This window comes from Mirounga leonina, unplaced genomic scaffold (assembly GCF_011800145.1).
Source record: "Mirounga leonina isolate KUSES-001 unplaced genomic scaffold, KU_Mleo_1.0 Mir_92, whole genome shotgun sequence".
Lineage (NCBI taxonomy): Eukaryota > Metazoa > Chordata > Mammalia > Carnivora > Phocidae > Mirounga > Mirounga leonina.
In genome coordinates, this window is record NW_023270852.1 from 8,839,240 (window position 1) to 8,856,259 (window position 17,020).

General features: G+C 40.7%; 1 protein-coding gene across 1 annotated transcript in view; it reads left to right on the forward strand.

Annotated features, from left to right (window-relative positions):
- The window catches only part of RIC3 (RIC3 acetylcholine receptor chaperone), a 58,464-nt gene that overhangs the window by 25,959 nt on the left and 15,485 nt on the right, over positions 1-17,020 (forward strand). The window contains 3 exon segments of the mRNA XM_034995481.1: positions 1,122-1,348; positions 2,604-2,679; positions 4,733-4,826. Coding sequence (XP_034851372.1) covers positions 1,122-1,348; positions 2,604-2,679; positions 4,733-4,826 — 397 coding nt within the window.

The window sequence follows — 17,020 nt, forward strand, 5'->3', positions numbered from 1 at the left end:
GAAACAGTCAACAAAACAAAGAGGCAACCCACAGAATGGGAGAAGATATTTGCAAATGACACTACAGATAAAGGGCTGGTATCCAAAATCTATAAAGAACTTCTCAAACTCAACACTCAAAAAACAAATAATCAAGTCAAAAAGTGGGCAGAAGAGATGAACAGACACTTCTCTGAAGAAGACATACAAATGGCTAACAGACACATGAAAAAATGTTCATCATCATTAGCCATCAGGGAAATCCAAATCAAAACCACACTGAGATACCACCTTACACCAGTTAGAATGGCCAAAATGGACAGGGAAAGAAACAACAAATGTTGGAGAGGTTGTGGAGAAAGGGGAACCCTCTTACACTGTTGGTGGGAATGCAAGTTGGTACAGCCACTTTGGAAAACAGTGTGGAGGTTCCTCAAAAATTTAAAAATAGAGCTACCCTATGACCCAGCAATTGCACTCCTGGATATTTACCCCAAAGACACAGATGTAGTGAAAAGAAGGGCCATATGCACCCCAATGTTCATAGCAGCAATGTCCGCAATAGCCAAACTGTGGAAAGAGCCGAGATGCCCTTCAACAGATGAATGGATAAAGAAGATGTGCTCCATATATACAATGGAATATTACTCAGCCATCAGAAAAGATGAATATCCAACTTTTACATCAAACTGGATGGGACTGGAGGAGATTATGCTAAGCGAAATAAGTCAAGCAGAGAAAGTCAATTATATGGTTTCACTTATTTGTGGAACATAAGGAATAACATGGAGGACATTAGGAGAAGGAAGGGAAAAATGTGGGGGGGATTGGAGGGAGAGATGAACCATGAGAGACTATGGACCTGAGAAACAAGCAGGGTTCTAGAGGGGAGGGGGGAGGGGGGATTGGTTAGCCCGGTGATGGGTATTAAGGAGGGCACGTACTGCATGGAGCACTGGGTGTTATACGAAAACAATGGATCGTGGATCACTACATCAAAAACTAATGATGTATTGTATGGTGACTAACATAATATAATAAAATTAAAAACTACAAAAAAAAATCATCAGTATTGAGAATATAAAAAACCATGAGATATAAACTGCTAAAAAAATAATAATAAATACTAATTATTTTCTCAGGAAAGTTGGGTCGATTTCCACCCATGATGCATCATCACCAGCCACCCTCAGATGGCCAGACCCCTGGGGCTCGTTTCCAGAGGTCTCACCTTGCAGAGGCATTTGCAAAGGCCAAAGGATCAGGTGGAGGCACTGGAGGAGGAGGTCGTGGAAGAGGCCTGATGGGACAGATTATTCCAATCTATGGTTTTGGGATTTTTTTATATATACTGTATATTCTATTTAAGGTAAGTGGAATCATCTTGATCATATCAATAAAATCTAGTGTCATAATAAAAATCATTGTTGGCATTAAAACTCTTTACAGTTCATAACCTTTATTCAAATCATCTTTAAATCTTGCCTCCTCTTTATGAGATACTTAGGATAACTGTTATCTTGGTTTTACAGGAGAGAAGATCTTAGCTCAGAGCTTAAAGGGTTTTGACCTAGAATTCACAACTAGAAATGCAGAATCAGGACTTGAGCCTCGGTCTTCTAGTTGCTAATGCAGTGAGCAATAAAGGTCAAAGAAAGCCTCCTCCCACCCCAGTTGTTTTGTTTTTGTTTTTGTTTTTTTTGACTGGATGTCTTTGCAAGCTAAAAAGGCCTAAAGATATTTTAAGGAGAACTTTATTATTAGGATTGGCACAGTGATTTCCAAGTAGCCACTGTGAGGCCCAATAATGACCATACCAACACCACTTTGCCCTCCTTTCCCCCTCCAGGAGTATGAGGTGCGGGTTTAACATCCACTGCAGTAATTCTGAAACAAAACTGCCAATCCTGGAAGTAAGCCTGATGTCTCCCTGCTCTGGGGAGATGTGGTTTGGGTCCTTTAAAAGCAGACTCCCAATTAAGTTCCACCTCTAGGCAGGCTTCATCAAGCTATAGGCCTAGACACCGTGAAGTGGAGCAGAAGTCACGTTCTGCAGCCTTTTTTGGAAATCTTAAATATTCACTGTGCCCTTCTAACCAGAGTAAGAAGCAAGTCCTTCTTGCCCAGAAACTCTGCGGGGGTGCTGAGTTGCCTCTGTAAGAACACCTCTGGGGGCTGCACATCCCCTTTGAGATAAGTGTGGGTAAGGCAGATGACCTGGCCTTGTGCCTTGATGGTTTTTTCACTTCTTGGGAACCTTTTTTTTTTAAGATTTTATTTATTTGAAAGAGAGAGGGAGAGAGAAAGCAGGAGGAGAGGGAGAAGGAGACTCCCCGCTGAGCAGGGAGCCTGACGCTGGGCTCGATCCCAGGACCCTGAGATCATGACCTGAGCTGAAGGCAGATGCTTAACTGAGCGAGCCACACAGGTGCCTCTCTTGGGAACCTTCTATTGGTTCTTTCTCTCCTTTTTTTTGAAATGTTTCTCTGATACTAATATTTGATTTGATTTCTGACTTAATTTTTGTCTCCCAACCTTTTTTCTTTTTTCATTTAATATGAGGTTTTCCATGACTTTGAGGTTCTGAGCTGCTCTTGATGTGCTGTACCTCCTTCAATTCTCAGCTTTCAAAGGGGAAAACTACTACAGAGGATCGGAAATGCTCTACTGCCGCAGCTGGAAACACCCACAGGAAAATTAGTAAGTGCCCCTTCTCAGTATATGCACAAGTTTTATTGAGTCAGACCGCCCTAATACAGTCAGAGGGACAGTCTGTGGGTAGGTCTTAAAAAGCATTTCTGAAAAATTGCCCCAAGTTAATCTGATGCCATTTTTACCTAAGCTCTGGGAATTCTCAAGTTTCCAAATTGATGTTGGGCTTTTAAGAGAAAGAGAGTTACAAAAAGTACAAAACTGTCCATTTACTTTTTTATATATTAGCAAGTTAATATTTCACATTTGGAGTGGGTTATTTCTCATTTCCAGACCTCAGAATATTTGTAGCAGATACCTTTATTCCATAGAGAGGAAAACTAAGAAAGAGAGATCAAGTCCTTGCCAAAATCAGTTATTAGATCTAGGGACAGGGTTTAACACTTCTGACTCATGAAACATGGTCATCAAATATTTATTGACCAAGTAGAATATTCTGTGCTCTCTGGGGAAATGAGATGTATATGGCATGGCTCTTCCCCCTAATAATTCATACTCTGGGATGAAAAATAACTTGTGCCAAGTTTACTGTTTAGAAGGGGACTTGGGGAAAGCCTTATGGGAAACGACATGGAGCTGGGTCCTGTCCGATGGACGGGATGGCTTGAGGAAGACACAGCCTGACATAGGACGGCTGTGGGAAAGAAGGCCTTGAGGAGTAGGTAGGTTAAGCCATGTTGTTGAAGGCCTTGGAGGCCAAACTGCCTTATCCTGTGGATAATGAAGCCTCATCAGAAGTTTTTAAAAGAGAGACAGCAGCAAAATGGAGTGAGGCTGAGCTGCCGCAGCATCTGCCCTTGGCCATAACTGCTTTTTGGGTTTACTCCAGATTTTCTGTGGAAGTTGATACCCCACTCACAGTCTGCATCCTTTTTAGAAATCTTAGACATTCAAGAAATCCTTTAATAAAGCTCTTGTGTTCTTAATTGAGATAACATCTAACCAACAGTGATGGTAAATGCATCGGTAAAATAATTTAAAAAATGTTCGGACTCTGTCGAAAAATAACAGATTCTGTATCCAGTCACATAATGCATTGAAAACAGAAGTAAATAAAATGAATTCCTAGGATCAGCTGTTTTATAATGTAGCAGTTATATCTGCTTCTTATCCTTCAGTTTTGAATCATGCAGAAAATAAAAATAAGCATTTATGTGGCACAGTCCTCTAGACACTTTGCAGATGTTAGCTGCATGCATAAGAATTTGTTCCAGAAGTATTAAAAGGCCTTTGAAATACTGTATCTTACAGTGGCCTTCTAAATATATCTGGGTAGAAGGGTACTCATGTATGAAACAGAAAAACTGGATTATCTGCGTAATGAAGAGCATTTTGTTTTCCTGCTGCCTTAAAGTTGATTTCTTGTACTAATTGATCTATTTTTTCTGCTCTACTTTTTAGGGTCTTAGTGTTAATGTCAGTAGATCGATGTGATCTCTGTTGACCTTTGTTGAGAATACTGGGGGCCAGGGTTGTACCACTTCACCCCAAATGATGAGGGTAGGAAACCTTGGGCAGGGAGGCTTCAGCCCTCATTCAAGACTTCCTCTGTTGAAGAAGCATAGCATTGAAATCATGATCTTCCAGATATGTTTTCAAACTTCGGGTGCAGGTGAACTATTGCTCATTTCAGGGTCTTAACTCCTTTTCTAAAGTACCTTGCAGGCTTAGTACTTTGACCCTCAAGCATCACTGGGACTAGAAAGGATAGGTTTATCTTCTTCATTTCTTCTTGGGTGACTGTGTTGAGGTTTGTTTTGTTTTTTTGCTCCTGGGTATTTTTCTTTAGCTGGTCCTGCTGTATTTCTGTGTGTAGGAGGAGTGATTTGTGCATTACTCCCTAAACATGTATCCTTTAGATCTCAGTGCCCACACCTTGGTACCCCTCGTGTCCTGATTGGACCAGCTGGAGAGACGCGGAGTCTCTTCTCTGAATCTCTGAACCAGCTGGGATGATTGTAGGGTGTCACAGCCAGCCAGTTTTGGACAAGAGCTTTTGGAGTTGTGTATGATGGTTCTTAGATTGATGTTTGTTTTTCAGCCAATTTTGAGCTTGTTCAACTGCAAGAAAAACTGAAGGAGACAGAGGAAGCTATGGAAAAATTAATCAACAGAGTGGGACCTAATGGTGAGAGGTAGGTTTTCACACACCAGGACTCAGACTATTGCCCATTTAGAGAATCCATTCAGAATTTTGCTTTTCCTTGATTTCTGGACCACTTACTTTCATTTTATATAATTATCAACTTATTTGTCATTTACATATTATTTCTCACTAAGCATCCATTTTCATACCATATGCTTTCAAGAGTCTCAGCTTTCAAGAGTTTTTGTTCAGTGTTGTGCACATTATTGTGAGGAGAGGTTCATGAGCAGTTCTGTGGGGTGAAATAACCAGGTTCTAATGAAGATGATTTCATAGCTGTCTAATAATCTGGTTTTACTTAAAATTATGCCTTTTTAAATCTGCTTGAGACAAAAAGAAGAGGGCAAGTATAATCAGATCAGGCATTTGTATTTTGTGTTGACTATGCCAGAACAAGATTAGACATGTAAAATGGGTGTCAGGAGTCACACTGGCCTTTTAGGATGCCCCACAGGGGAGACAGCCCTCCTGCTACAGGGCTCGCTGAGGATCTGAAAAGGTAGCTTCAGAAGGTTGATGAAAGTGGGCAAAAAGAAAGAAAATATGGATGTGGGGAGGCCAGGGAGGAAAAGCCAGAATGTGAGATTGAGAACAAAGAGGGATTCAGTCTCCGCTAGGCCTTCTGACAAGGATGGAGGAAGAGCTGGGAGGTGAGTGGCAAAATCCCAAGTGCTAAAAGGTCCCTCCTGTGGCCCTGGGCTCACTGTGGAGTCTTTGCCCCAGGAAACTGCTGCTCCGCCATGGCCTCTTCTGTTTGCCCTCTTGGTGGTGCTAGTGCCTGGTATCCTTTCCTTGGCTCCTTGGCTCCAGCCTTGTGCGTCTTTGGCTAGATAAGGCAAGAGTGAACATCCTCAGATTGCAGCTCCTTGGCTTGGCTTTTTCTACAATGTCTACAATGCTGCTGAAATGACATTTATGAAGCTGAACCTTGCCTATCTGCGCCCAGGAGCCTTGACCTTCTTTTGGTCCAGAAAGCAGAGTGACTATCCAGACTGTTGGCCAGAGTGGTAGAGGAATGTGTACATATTTATACATGAATATATCTCTGTAAGTGTGTAATACAATTTGATACTTGTTGAGCACTTACTAAGAACCAAGCTCTGAGTGAAGTGCTTTATATACATTATCTAATGTAGGTGTTTTTGTAGGAGTGTGACTAAACCAATTTGTACTATACTTTTCTGATCTTTTCTGCCCTTACCCTCTACTACTCACAGTCTGGGTGGGAAACTACCAGCCTTTTATGGACCCTTGTCCCTCAAAAAGTATCTGTACCCTGGTTCTGGTCCATTTGAAGACCCATGTCACACCTAAGGGTCATGAAAACCATAGATGAAAACCTGTGGGCAGGGCCTCCTACCTGGGAGACTAAACCACTGGGCCTTGGAGTAAGAAGCCAGAGAAAGATATTTTCTCACTATTACTGCTGTTCACACTCCCTTAGCTCAAATCCCATAGCTCTACCTTCCCACCTATATATACCATCTGTGCATTGCCCAAGCCAGCGATGTGGTACTGTGACCCTGACTACTTTCTGTGCTTTGTGCTAGGATTACTTCTCTGTAAGGCAGAGGAGTTGTCCCCACCCTGCAGCTGGAGTTGTGCCATCTCATTGTTTCTGGGGCCACAGGTCCTAGCTCAGAACGTTTACTCCTTTTAAGATGCTAAGGTGTGGACTCCTTGAGAACCTATTGATTCCAGCCTGCCACATGGCAATGACTGTGTAAGACATTCTCTCTGCAGTACTTCTCAAGAACTAGGGATCGGCTTTCCCTCCACTGCAGAGAGCATAGCTTGTGGCTCCCTTTCCCAAATCTTTCCTCCTCCAGTCCCAAAAAGGTGACCTTCTCCCTGTCACTCCTAATCCAACACCTTTTATCCTTACAGGTAGGCCCTATGAGACTTCACCTCCAACACTGAAAGGCCCTGGTAGCCCCATGTTTTACATTGTTTTCCTTTTTATACTTCTATCCTTTAACCTTAGTCTCTGTGGCATTAGTTCTTCAAGTCTGTGTTTCTGTGATTATTAGAAGAGCCCCAAATACCCTAGTATTTTTCCATCAGATCAAAATTGAACACATTTCCAGGCTCTGGGAGTCTGAGAGGATTTAAGACATAGAAGACATGTTCATTTACAGCCTTCGAAGTCCCTTTATAGAATGTTAATTCCATAATTTTAAGATTTTCTTAAAATTCCAGAAATAGTTTGAGACTTCATCTCCATGCTTATGTAAGAATCAAAATATGGGGAAGGTTTTTAATATTATCTAATAAAACTTTCAGACAGCTTTTACCTGTGAGCAATATGTCTATGTATGTGTTTAAGCCTTGTAGAAGGTTGGTATTGTGTCATGTTATGCCTGATATTAAGCACAGTATCCATCCCAAGGACATAAAGACTAAGAAAAGGATCTAGGAATCAGAATTGAGGTGTCCTTATTTCTGTCCTTAAGATCAGCAGCACTTCCTTTCTGGAGCAGCATGTCCGGTTGTAATCCTTCACCTCCTGGAAGCATGACATGACCTGAGGGAGCCGTGAGGGTGCAGCCTGGGGCAGAAAACAGCTGTAGCAGGCATGCTGAGGACGTGTGTGGCCCTGTAGATTTAGGGCATGCATTGCTGGGATATAAACTTAGAGAGGACAGACTTAGTCTGTTTCGTTCACTATGTTCACATAGTAGATACTAAGGAAATTCTTATTGTTGAAAAAGGATAGGTATTCACTTTTGAAATAAGCATTTGTATATGTATTATGGTAGAAGAGGTAATCATGGCATTCTTTGCTAAGGTCTTCATTTCCTGTCCTCTATATTCAGGGTCCTACTGAACATGTCTCATAGATGACCTGCCCTTCTTCAGTTAATAAATGTCTTTTGAATGAATGAATGTGCAAAATGAAAATCATCATCTATCCCCAACTGACTCTACTCCACCTTTAATATTCTCCATCTCCTCAAATGGCTCCACCATCTACTTAAAAGCCCAAAGCAGAAATCCAATATTATCCTTGATTTACCTTTTCCTTCACTTCCTATGTCTCTTCGATCATCCTGTCTTGTCATTTCTTCCTAGTTAATAAGTCTGTCATCCTGCAAAAGACTCTAAGCTCTGCTAGGGCAGGGATTATTTGTATTATTCCCAGAGCCTAGCATAGGCCAACAGTAGGCTCTAAAGTGTTAGTTGAAATGGAAGAATGAGTGAGTGAATGAATTTTTTTTTTTTTTGAAATATAGTTGACATACAGTGTTCTATTAGTTTCAGTATACGTTACGTAGTGCTCACCACAATAAGTGTAGTATCTGTGACCATACATTATTAATATTATTGACTATATTCTCTATGTGGTACTTTTCGTCTATGTGGCTTATTTATTTTATAGCTGAAAGTTTGTATCTTTTAATAATTTCCTTTACCTATTTCACCTATTTCCCTCCGCCCCCCACCAGCAACCACCAGTTTGTTCTCTGTATTTGAGTCTGTTTCTGTGTGTGTGTGTGGTTTTTTGTTTTTTTTTTTTTTTTGGTTTCCACATGTAAGTGGTAAGGTATTTTGGCATTTGTCTTTCTCTGACTTATTTCACTTAGCATAACACCCTCTAGGTCCATCCATGTTGTGAATGGCAAGAACTCATTCTTTTTTATGGCTTAGTAATAGCATTCCATTGTGTGTATATATATATATACATATATATACACACATATATACACATATATATACATACACACACACACACACACATATATATACACCACATCTTCTTTATCCATTCATCCCATTGATGGACACTTGGTTGCTTCCATGTCTTGGCTATTGTAAATACTGCAATAAACACAGGGGTGCATACTTTCTGAATTAGTGTTGCTGTTTTCTTTGGGTAAGTGCCCATAGTGAAATTACTGGATCATATAGTATTTTTTAATTTTTTGAGGAACGTCCATACTGTTTTCCACAGTGGCTGCAACAATTTACATTTCCACCAACAGTGTACAAGGGTTCCTTTTTCTCTGTATCTTTGCCAACACTTGTTATTATCTTTTTGATTCTAGCCATTCTGACAAGTGTGAGGTGATATGGTTTTGGTTTGTATTTCCCCGATGATTAATGATGTTGAGCATCTTTTCATGCACCCGTTGGCCATCTGTATGTCAATATCTGTTCAGGTCCTCTGCCTATTTTTAATTGGATTATTGGCTGGGAAGGCAGTTTGGTGTTGAGTTGTAAAAGTTCTTTATATATTTTGGATATTAACCCCTTATCAGAACTATCGTTTGTAAATATCTTCTCTCATTCAGTAGGTTGCCTTTTCATTTTGTTGATGATTTCCTTCACTGTGCAAAAACTCTTTATTTCAGTGTAGTCCTAATAATTTATTTTTACTTTGGTTTTCCTTGCCTGAGGAGACATATCTAGAAGAATGTCACTTAGGCTGATATAAAAGTGATTACTTCCTATGTTTTCTTGTAGGAGTTTATGGTTTCAGGTCTCACATTTAGGCCTTTAATCCATCTTGAGTTTATTTTTGTGTATGATGTAAGAAAATGGTCCAGTTGTATTCTTTTCATGTAGCTGTCCAGTTTTCCCAATACCATTTATTGAGAAGACTGTCTTTTCTCCATTGTATATTCTTGCCTCCTTTGTTGTAGAGTAATTGACCACGTAGGTGTGGGTTTATTTCTGAGCTCTCTATCCTGTTCCATTGATCTATGTCTATTTTTATGCCAGTACCTTATTGTACCAAAGTGGATAACTACAACTTGGTAGTTTATCTTGAAATCTGGGATTGTGCTACCAACTGCTATGTTCTTCCTTCTCAAGATTGCTTTGGCTCTTTGGGGTGTTCTGTGGTTTCATACAGATTTTAGTATTTGTTGTAGTTCTGTGAAAAATGCTATTGGTGTCTTGATGGACATTGCATTGAATCTATAGATAGCTTTGGGTAGTATGGACATCTTAATATTCTTCCAGTCCATGAACATGGTATATCTTTCCACTTGTTTGTGTTGTCTTCAATTTCTTTCATTGGTGTCTTACAGTTTTCAGAGTATAGGTCTTTTACCTTGTTCTGTGAAAGGGAGGCATATGGAAAATGATCTCCAAAGGCCTGAGGAACCATAAGATGGAAGAAAAAGGCTGAAGAATCCAGTTTTCCAACAAGTGGTTTATTTTTTTATTTTTTATTTTTTTCAATAAGTGGTTTATTAAAGGGACTTATGAGCAGAAGTGTGTTGTGGGTGGCTGCAAGACAAGTAGATCTGCACAACCCCACCTACCATAAGTCCTGCTTTTATAGCCTTAGAGACTGGGGAGTATATATGCTGGGAGACCTGGGAGGAAATGTTTCAGAATCACAGTCCTCTCTCCAGAGAATATCAAGGACCTTATACCTCAAGGGAGTACCTAAGGGTGTCGTCAAACAAAGAGTATGTGTGGTGGGGGAGTGCTATACTGAAGAAGGCTTCAGGTCACAGAGTGGTCATCATGGTGGATTTGTGCAAGATGGTATTCGTCTTGTTCACACACACTTCCTTGGTTACATTTATTCCTAGGTATTCTTTTTGGTGCAATTGTCAATGGGATTGTTTTAATTTTTCTTTCTGCTACTTCATTATTAGTATGTAGAAATGCAGGTTTCTATAAAATAGATTTCTGTATATTTGGTATCCTGCAGCTTTACTGAATTAATTTATCAGGTGTAGTAACTTTTTGGTAGAGTCTCTAGGGTTTTCCATATATAGTATCCTGTGATCTGCAAATAGTGACAGTTTTGTTCCTTACCAGTCTGGATGCCTTTTATTTATTTTTTGTCTGACTGCTGAGGCTAAGACTTCCAGTACTGTGTTGAACAAAGGGGCCAGAGTGAACATCCTTGTCTTGTTCCTGATTTTAGAGGAAAAGCTTCCAGTTTTTCACTATTGAGTATGATGTTCGCTGTGGGTTCATCGTATAGCCTTTATTATATTGAGGTATGTTCCCTCTAACCTCACTGTTGAGACTTTATAATGAATAGATGTTGAATTTTGTCAAATGTTTTTTCCTGCATCTATTGAGATGATCATATGAATTTTATTCTTTGTTTTGTTAATGTGATTTGTCATGTTTTTGTGGATATTGAGCCATCCTTGCATCCTGGAATAAATCCCACTTGATCAAAGTAAATGATCCTTTTAGCATATGGTTGGATTCGATTTGTTAATATTTTGTTGAGGATTTTTGCATCTTTGCTCATCAGGGATACTGCCCTGAGACCTTTACTTTTGACATAGGTCAGGACTATCTCATGTGGTAGCTCATGTGATTTTCTTTTCTCTAATTTTGCCTTTCTTCAATTCACTGTCTCTTCCAAACAAATGGATTGTTTTTTGTTTTGTTTTTTTTGTTTTAACGCTTTAACAGGTCCCCGTTGCTTTTGGTAAAGTATAGAATCTTTAACTTGGCTTACATGGTCTTGGGTGACATGGCCCTACATACCTTTGTTGCTTTATCTTTCTCCATCATTCTCTCTCTGTGCTCCAGCCACACTGACTACTTGCTTTTCCTCTAAAATACCCATCTGCTTTTGCTTCTAGGACTTTGCAGATACTTTTTTCCTTTATTGACTGTCTCCCCGACCCCCATCCCACATGCCTTTATTTTAATTCTTTCTTATAGGTCTCAACTTAGACATCATTTTCTCTTAGCATCCGACCCTGAACCTCAAACTCGGTTAGGTGTTCTCTGATGGGCTCCCATGCCACCTCGGTTGGCTGAATATTGTAAGCATCCTATTACTTTCTGATCTTCTGTTAACTTTTCTGTGCTCCCTAATGCCCTGTACTCTTCTTGAAGATAGGAAATTCTCATTGTTCAAACTTGTATTCCTGATGCTGGTGCACTGACAATGTCCATACATTTTGAAAGAATGAATGAGGTAGATATAAAGAAAGTACTTCAAATAAAGCAGGCTGTTTTAGCAATAATAAGAATATCTTCTCTGGCATCTAGTTTGATTTACTCTTTGCAGCCCTATGTGGTTGTCAGTGGCAACTATTATTTTCTCTCTAAGGAACTGTATCTCCGAGCAAGTGTACTCCAGGGATGGCATTAGTTTTCTGTGGCCGCTGTAACGAATGACCACAAACAAAATGCCTTAAAACAACAGTTATTATCTTCACAGATCTGTTAGATGTCCTGCACTGGGCTAAAATCAAGGTGGCAAGATTGCATTCCCTTCTGGAGGCTCTGGGGGAAAATCCATTTCCTTGCCTTTTTCAGGTTTTAGAAGCTACCCGCATTCCTTGGCTCAGTGGACCCTCTCCTCCATCTTCAAGGCCAGCAACAGTGGATTGCGACCTTCTTACATCCTATTACTCTGACCTCTTCTTCCTCTCTCTTCCATCTTTAAGGACCCTTACAATTACATGCACCCTCACAGATAATCCAGGATAATGTCTGTTTTAGGGCCAGCTGATCTGCAAGCTTAAATCTATCTACAACTGTAAGTCCCCTTATATATAAAGTAATATCATTATAGGTTCCAAGGATTAGGATGTGAACTTCTTTGGGGAGTGGGAAAGGGAACATGATTCTGTCTACCACAGAAGCTCTATGGAAAAGGAGGAATTTGAATAAGCCTTACATGATGAAAGGATCTCCTCTTACACAATTTGGTGGGGGGGGGGGGGACATTTCAGAGGGAGAGGGTAGTAGCATAAGCAGCAAACAAGGTTAGAAAGTCAAGGCATGTTTTTGGAACAGTAGGTAGTCCTGAGTAACTGGAGTAGAGCATATCAGGGCTGGGGTAAATGGGTAGGGAGGTAAGGGAAGAAAAAACTAGAAAAGTAAACTGGGCCCAGACTGGAAGGCTGTGAATGGTAGGCTGAGAAGTTTGAAATTCATTGTCTTTATAGTGGGATGTCTCTAAAGGCTTTTGAGGAGAAATGTCGTGATCTGCTGTACTTTAGAAAAGTAACTCTTCTAGTGACAGGTAGAATGGCTGCATGCTAGAAGGTTATAGAAAAAGTTCCAGGGAAAGGTAATAAATAGGTCAGTGAGAGTGGAAATGAGGGTCCAAATCAAGGGGACTTGACAGAAGGGAGAAGAAAAATCGCAGGCTGTTGGGTGCCTGGGTCGCTCAGTTGGTTAAGTGTTTCCCTCTGGCTTTCCCGTCCACTTGTGCTCTTTCTCATCCATTCAATCTCTCTCAAATCTTTTTTTTTTTTTTTTAAGGTTTTATTTATTTAGGGCACCTGGGTGGCTCAGTCGTTAAGCGTCTGCCTTCGGCTCAGGTCATGATCCCAGGGTCCTGGGATCGAGTCCCCACATCGGGCTCCCTGCTCGGCGGGAAGCCTGCTTCTCCCTCTCCCACTCCCCCTGCTTGTGTTCCTGCTCTCGCTATCTCTCTCTCTCAAATAAATAAATAAAATCTTTAAAAAAAAAAAAGATTTTATTTATTTGACAGAGACAGCAATAGAGGGAACACAAGCAGGGTGAGTGGGAGAGGGAGAAGCAGGCTTCCTGCTGAGCAGGGAGCCTGATGCAGGGCTCGATCCCAGGACCCTGGGATCATGACCTGAGCTGAAGGCAGACGCTTAATGACTGAGCCACCCAGGCACCGCTCTCTCAAATAAATCTTAAAATAAAATAAAATAAAATAAAATAAAATAAAATAAAATAAAAAATTGCCGGCTGGGGCACCTGGCTGGCTCAGTCAGAAGAGCATGTGACTCTTGATCTCGGGGTTGTGAGTTTGAGCTCCATGTTGGGTGTAGAGATTACTTAAATAAATAAATAAAAAGTTTTTAAAAATCACAGGCTGTTTTCAGGATTCCTTGGTAGCAAACAGCCAACTCTGGGGAGCAAAAATTTGGAGATGGCGACAGAATTTATTGGAAAAGTATGGGATAGCTCATAATATCAAAGGAATAGCTGAAGATCCAGGTTTCAGAAAGAGGGGGAAACAGAACCGCTCTGGAGAGTTAGAGGACAGAAACAAATGGACAGGTTCTTCAAGGACTGCTGTCAGAATGAATTAACATGAGAAGTTTTCAGATCTGGCTTCACTGCATTCAACACCCAGTTTTAGGAGAAAGTACAGTTGTTCCAACTTGGGTCCTGTGTATATCACTGAATCAGTCACTGCAGCCCAGGGATGGAGTGTGATGATTGGCTGTGGGCCACGTGGCCACCCTTGAAGGAGAGGTAAGGGAAAGGATAGCTTCACTCTAACCTTTACACTATGAGCAAAAGAGGGGTTGGTTCCCCAAAAGAAAAACTAGGTAATAGCAATGAAAGAGAAGAAAGAGATAGAGATGAGTTGGAGATTTGTGGCCCAAATGACAAGATTATAATACCAATCAAGATAAAAACACAGAAGAGGAGAAAGAAGATAAGGCTTTGGTATAGGGATCATGAGTTCAGCTTTAAATATGGTTGAGGTGCCATCAGAACATCTATATGATATACAACAACAATAGGAAATCTGGGTATTGAGGTCAGAACAAAGGAAACAAGTTTAGAAGTCATTTGGCTGGAGGTAAGTAAGGGTCATGGGGAAAGAGGAGATCAAATTCTTTTTTTTTTTTTCCTGAGTTTTTTTATTGTTACGTTAATCATTAGTTTTAGATGTAGTGTTCCATGATTCATTGTGCATAACACCCAGTGCTCCATGCAGAATGTGCCCTCTTTAATACCCATCACCAGGCTAACCCATCCTCCCACCCCCCTCCCCTCTAGAACCCTCAGTTTGTTTTTCAGAGTCCATCGTCTCTCATGGTTCGTCTACCCCTCCGATTTCCCCCCCTTCATTCTTCCCCTCCTGCTATCTTCTTCTTCTTTTTTTTTCTTAACATATATTGGATTATTTGTTTCAGAGGTACAGATCTGAGATTCAACAGTCTTGCACAATTCACAGCGCTTACCAGAGCACATACCCTCCTCAGTGTCTATCACCCAGTCACCCCATCCCTCCCACCCCACCCCCCACTCCAGCAACCCTCAGTTTGTTTCCTGAGATTAAGAATTCCTCATATCAGTGAGGTCATATGATACGTGTCTTTCTCTGATTGACTTATTTCGCTCAGCATAATACCCTCCCGTTCCATCCACGTCGTTGCAAATGGCAAGAGAGGAGATCAAAATCTTGAGGCACACATACTGTGTGGCAATAGCTTGCAGTCTTTTGCTGGTCTGAATTCTCTTCTAATCATGAATGGTGTTGTAAGAAACTGTTTCATTCTCTTTACTTTTGGATTCAGAACTTGATGATTCCTCTGGGTTTATAATACTCAAAAGTCTGATCAGGTATCTTCCAATCTGACCTTCTATTTTTCTAGCATCTTGGAATCTGCCATACCCAACCTCTCCAAACCTGGCTGCTCATGCAGCTGTTCCTCATCCTGGGCCAACTAGGCCCTGTTTTGGAAGAGTGGATTTGAGGTTAACTGCATTAATAGCAAGGCCTCTAAGTGGAAATGCCCTAGATCACTGGAGTTATGAGACTGGTTTTCATGTGATAAATCGGGATTAGAGGTAGAGTATGGGTATCATGTATGTAGAGGCAGTGGTTTAATTTGTGATACTGGGTCTGCTTCCTGAGAGATGACTGTAAGAATGGACAAGTGAGAGCCCGAGGATTTAGCCTTCAGGAAAACCATGTGTTTAGAAGGCGGATGGGGGAAAGTGAGCTAGGATCAGCAATCCAAGGAATGGTTAAACTGGGAGGAATACGAAAGTCTTAATAGCCAAGGGAAGAGAATATTTCAAGGAGAGGATGGCCCAGTACAGAGAAGTCAAGAAGAATGAAATGTAAAAAAAGATTCCTGGACTTGAGAGTAAAGTGGTGTTGATGATTTTCACAAGTTTTGGTATAATGATGGAGTAGAAGCTAGATTTCAGGGAGGTGGGAGAAAACAGATGGTAAGGAAATGGGGACCAGTTAAACTAACACATAGTTATTGAGTGCTTGCAGTGTTCGTGGCACTGGGCCTATACTGATGAATTCATCAGTGCCCTCCAGGACTATCAAACCAAGTTGAGACAATGAGAAATCTATGAAAACCTTCATTACATAAATTCAGAAGCTGTAAGGCGGACCATGATTAATTGCCTAATGCATGATATGGACAATAGGAATATGCTTGTTTGGAGGTAAAAGAGGATGCTTTAATTTAGAATTTTCTGAGAAAGCTTCACTTGCCTGTTTATGCTTCTCCTAGCAGAGCTATCCCTTTTAAAATTAGGGGTTCTGGTTTTCCATGAGTTAGGAAACAGAGTCAAGACTGTTTCATTCAGTAAAAATCAAAATGCGCCGAGTACAGTCCAGAGAAGTAACACATGCGCCCAGGGGCCAGAGCTTTGTGATAAGCACATAGGCTCTTTTTTTTTTCTTCCAAGTTTTTATTTAAATTCCAGTTAGTTAACATACAGTGTAACATTAGTTTCAGGTGTAGGATTTGGTGATAAATCACTTACATACGACACCTAGTGCTCATCACAAGTGCCCTCCTTAATCCCCATCACCCATTTACCCCATCCCCCAACCCAACTCCCCTCCAGTAACTCTCAGTTTGCTCTACATAGTTAAAAGTCTGTTTCTCAGTTTGCCTCTTTTTTCCTGCTATGTTCATCTGTTTTGTTTCTTAAATTCCACATGAGTGAAATCATATGGTATTTGTCTTTCTCAGACTTATTTTGCTTAGCATAGTACTCTCTAGCTCCATCCATGTCATTATAAATGGCAAGATTTCATTGTTTTTTATGGCTGAGTAATAGTCCATTGTATATGTATAGCACATCTTTATCCATTCATCAGTCGATGGATATTTGGGCTCTTTCCATAGTTTGGCTATTGTTGATAATGCTGCCATAAACACTGGGGTGCATGTACCCCTTTGAATCAGTGTTTTTGTATCCTTTGGGTAAATACTCAGTAGTACAATTGCTGTGTCGTAGGGTAGCTCTATCTTTAACTTTTTGAGGAACCTCCATACTGTTTTTCAGAGTGGCTGCACCAATTTGTATTCCCAGCAACGGTGTAAGAGGGTTTCCCTTTTTCCACAGCCTTGCCAACACCTGTTGTTTCTTCTGTTGTTGATTTTTAGCTATTCTGACAGGTGTGGGGTGATATCTCATTGTAGTTTGGATTTGCATTTCCCTGGTAATGAGTGATGTTGGATCATCTTTTCATGTGCCTGTTGGCTGTCTGTA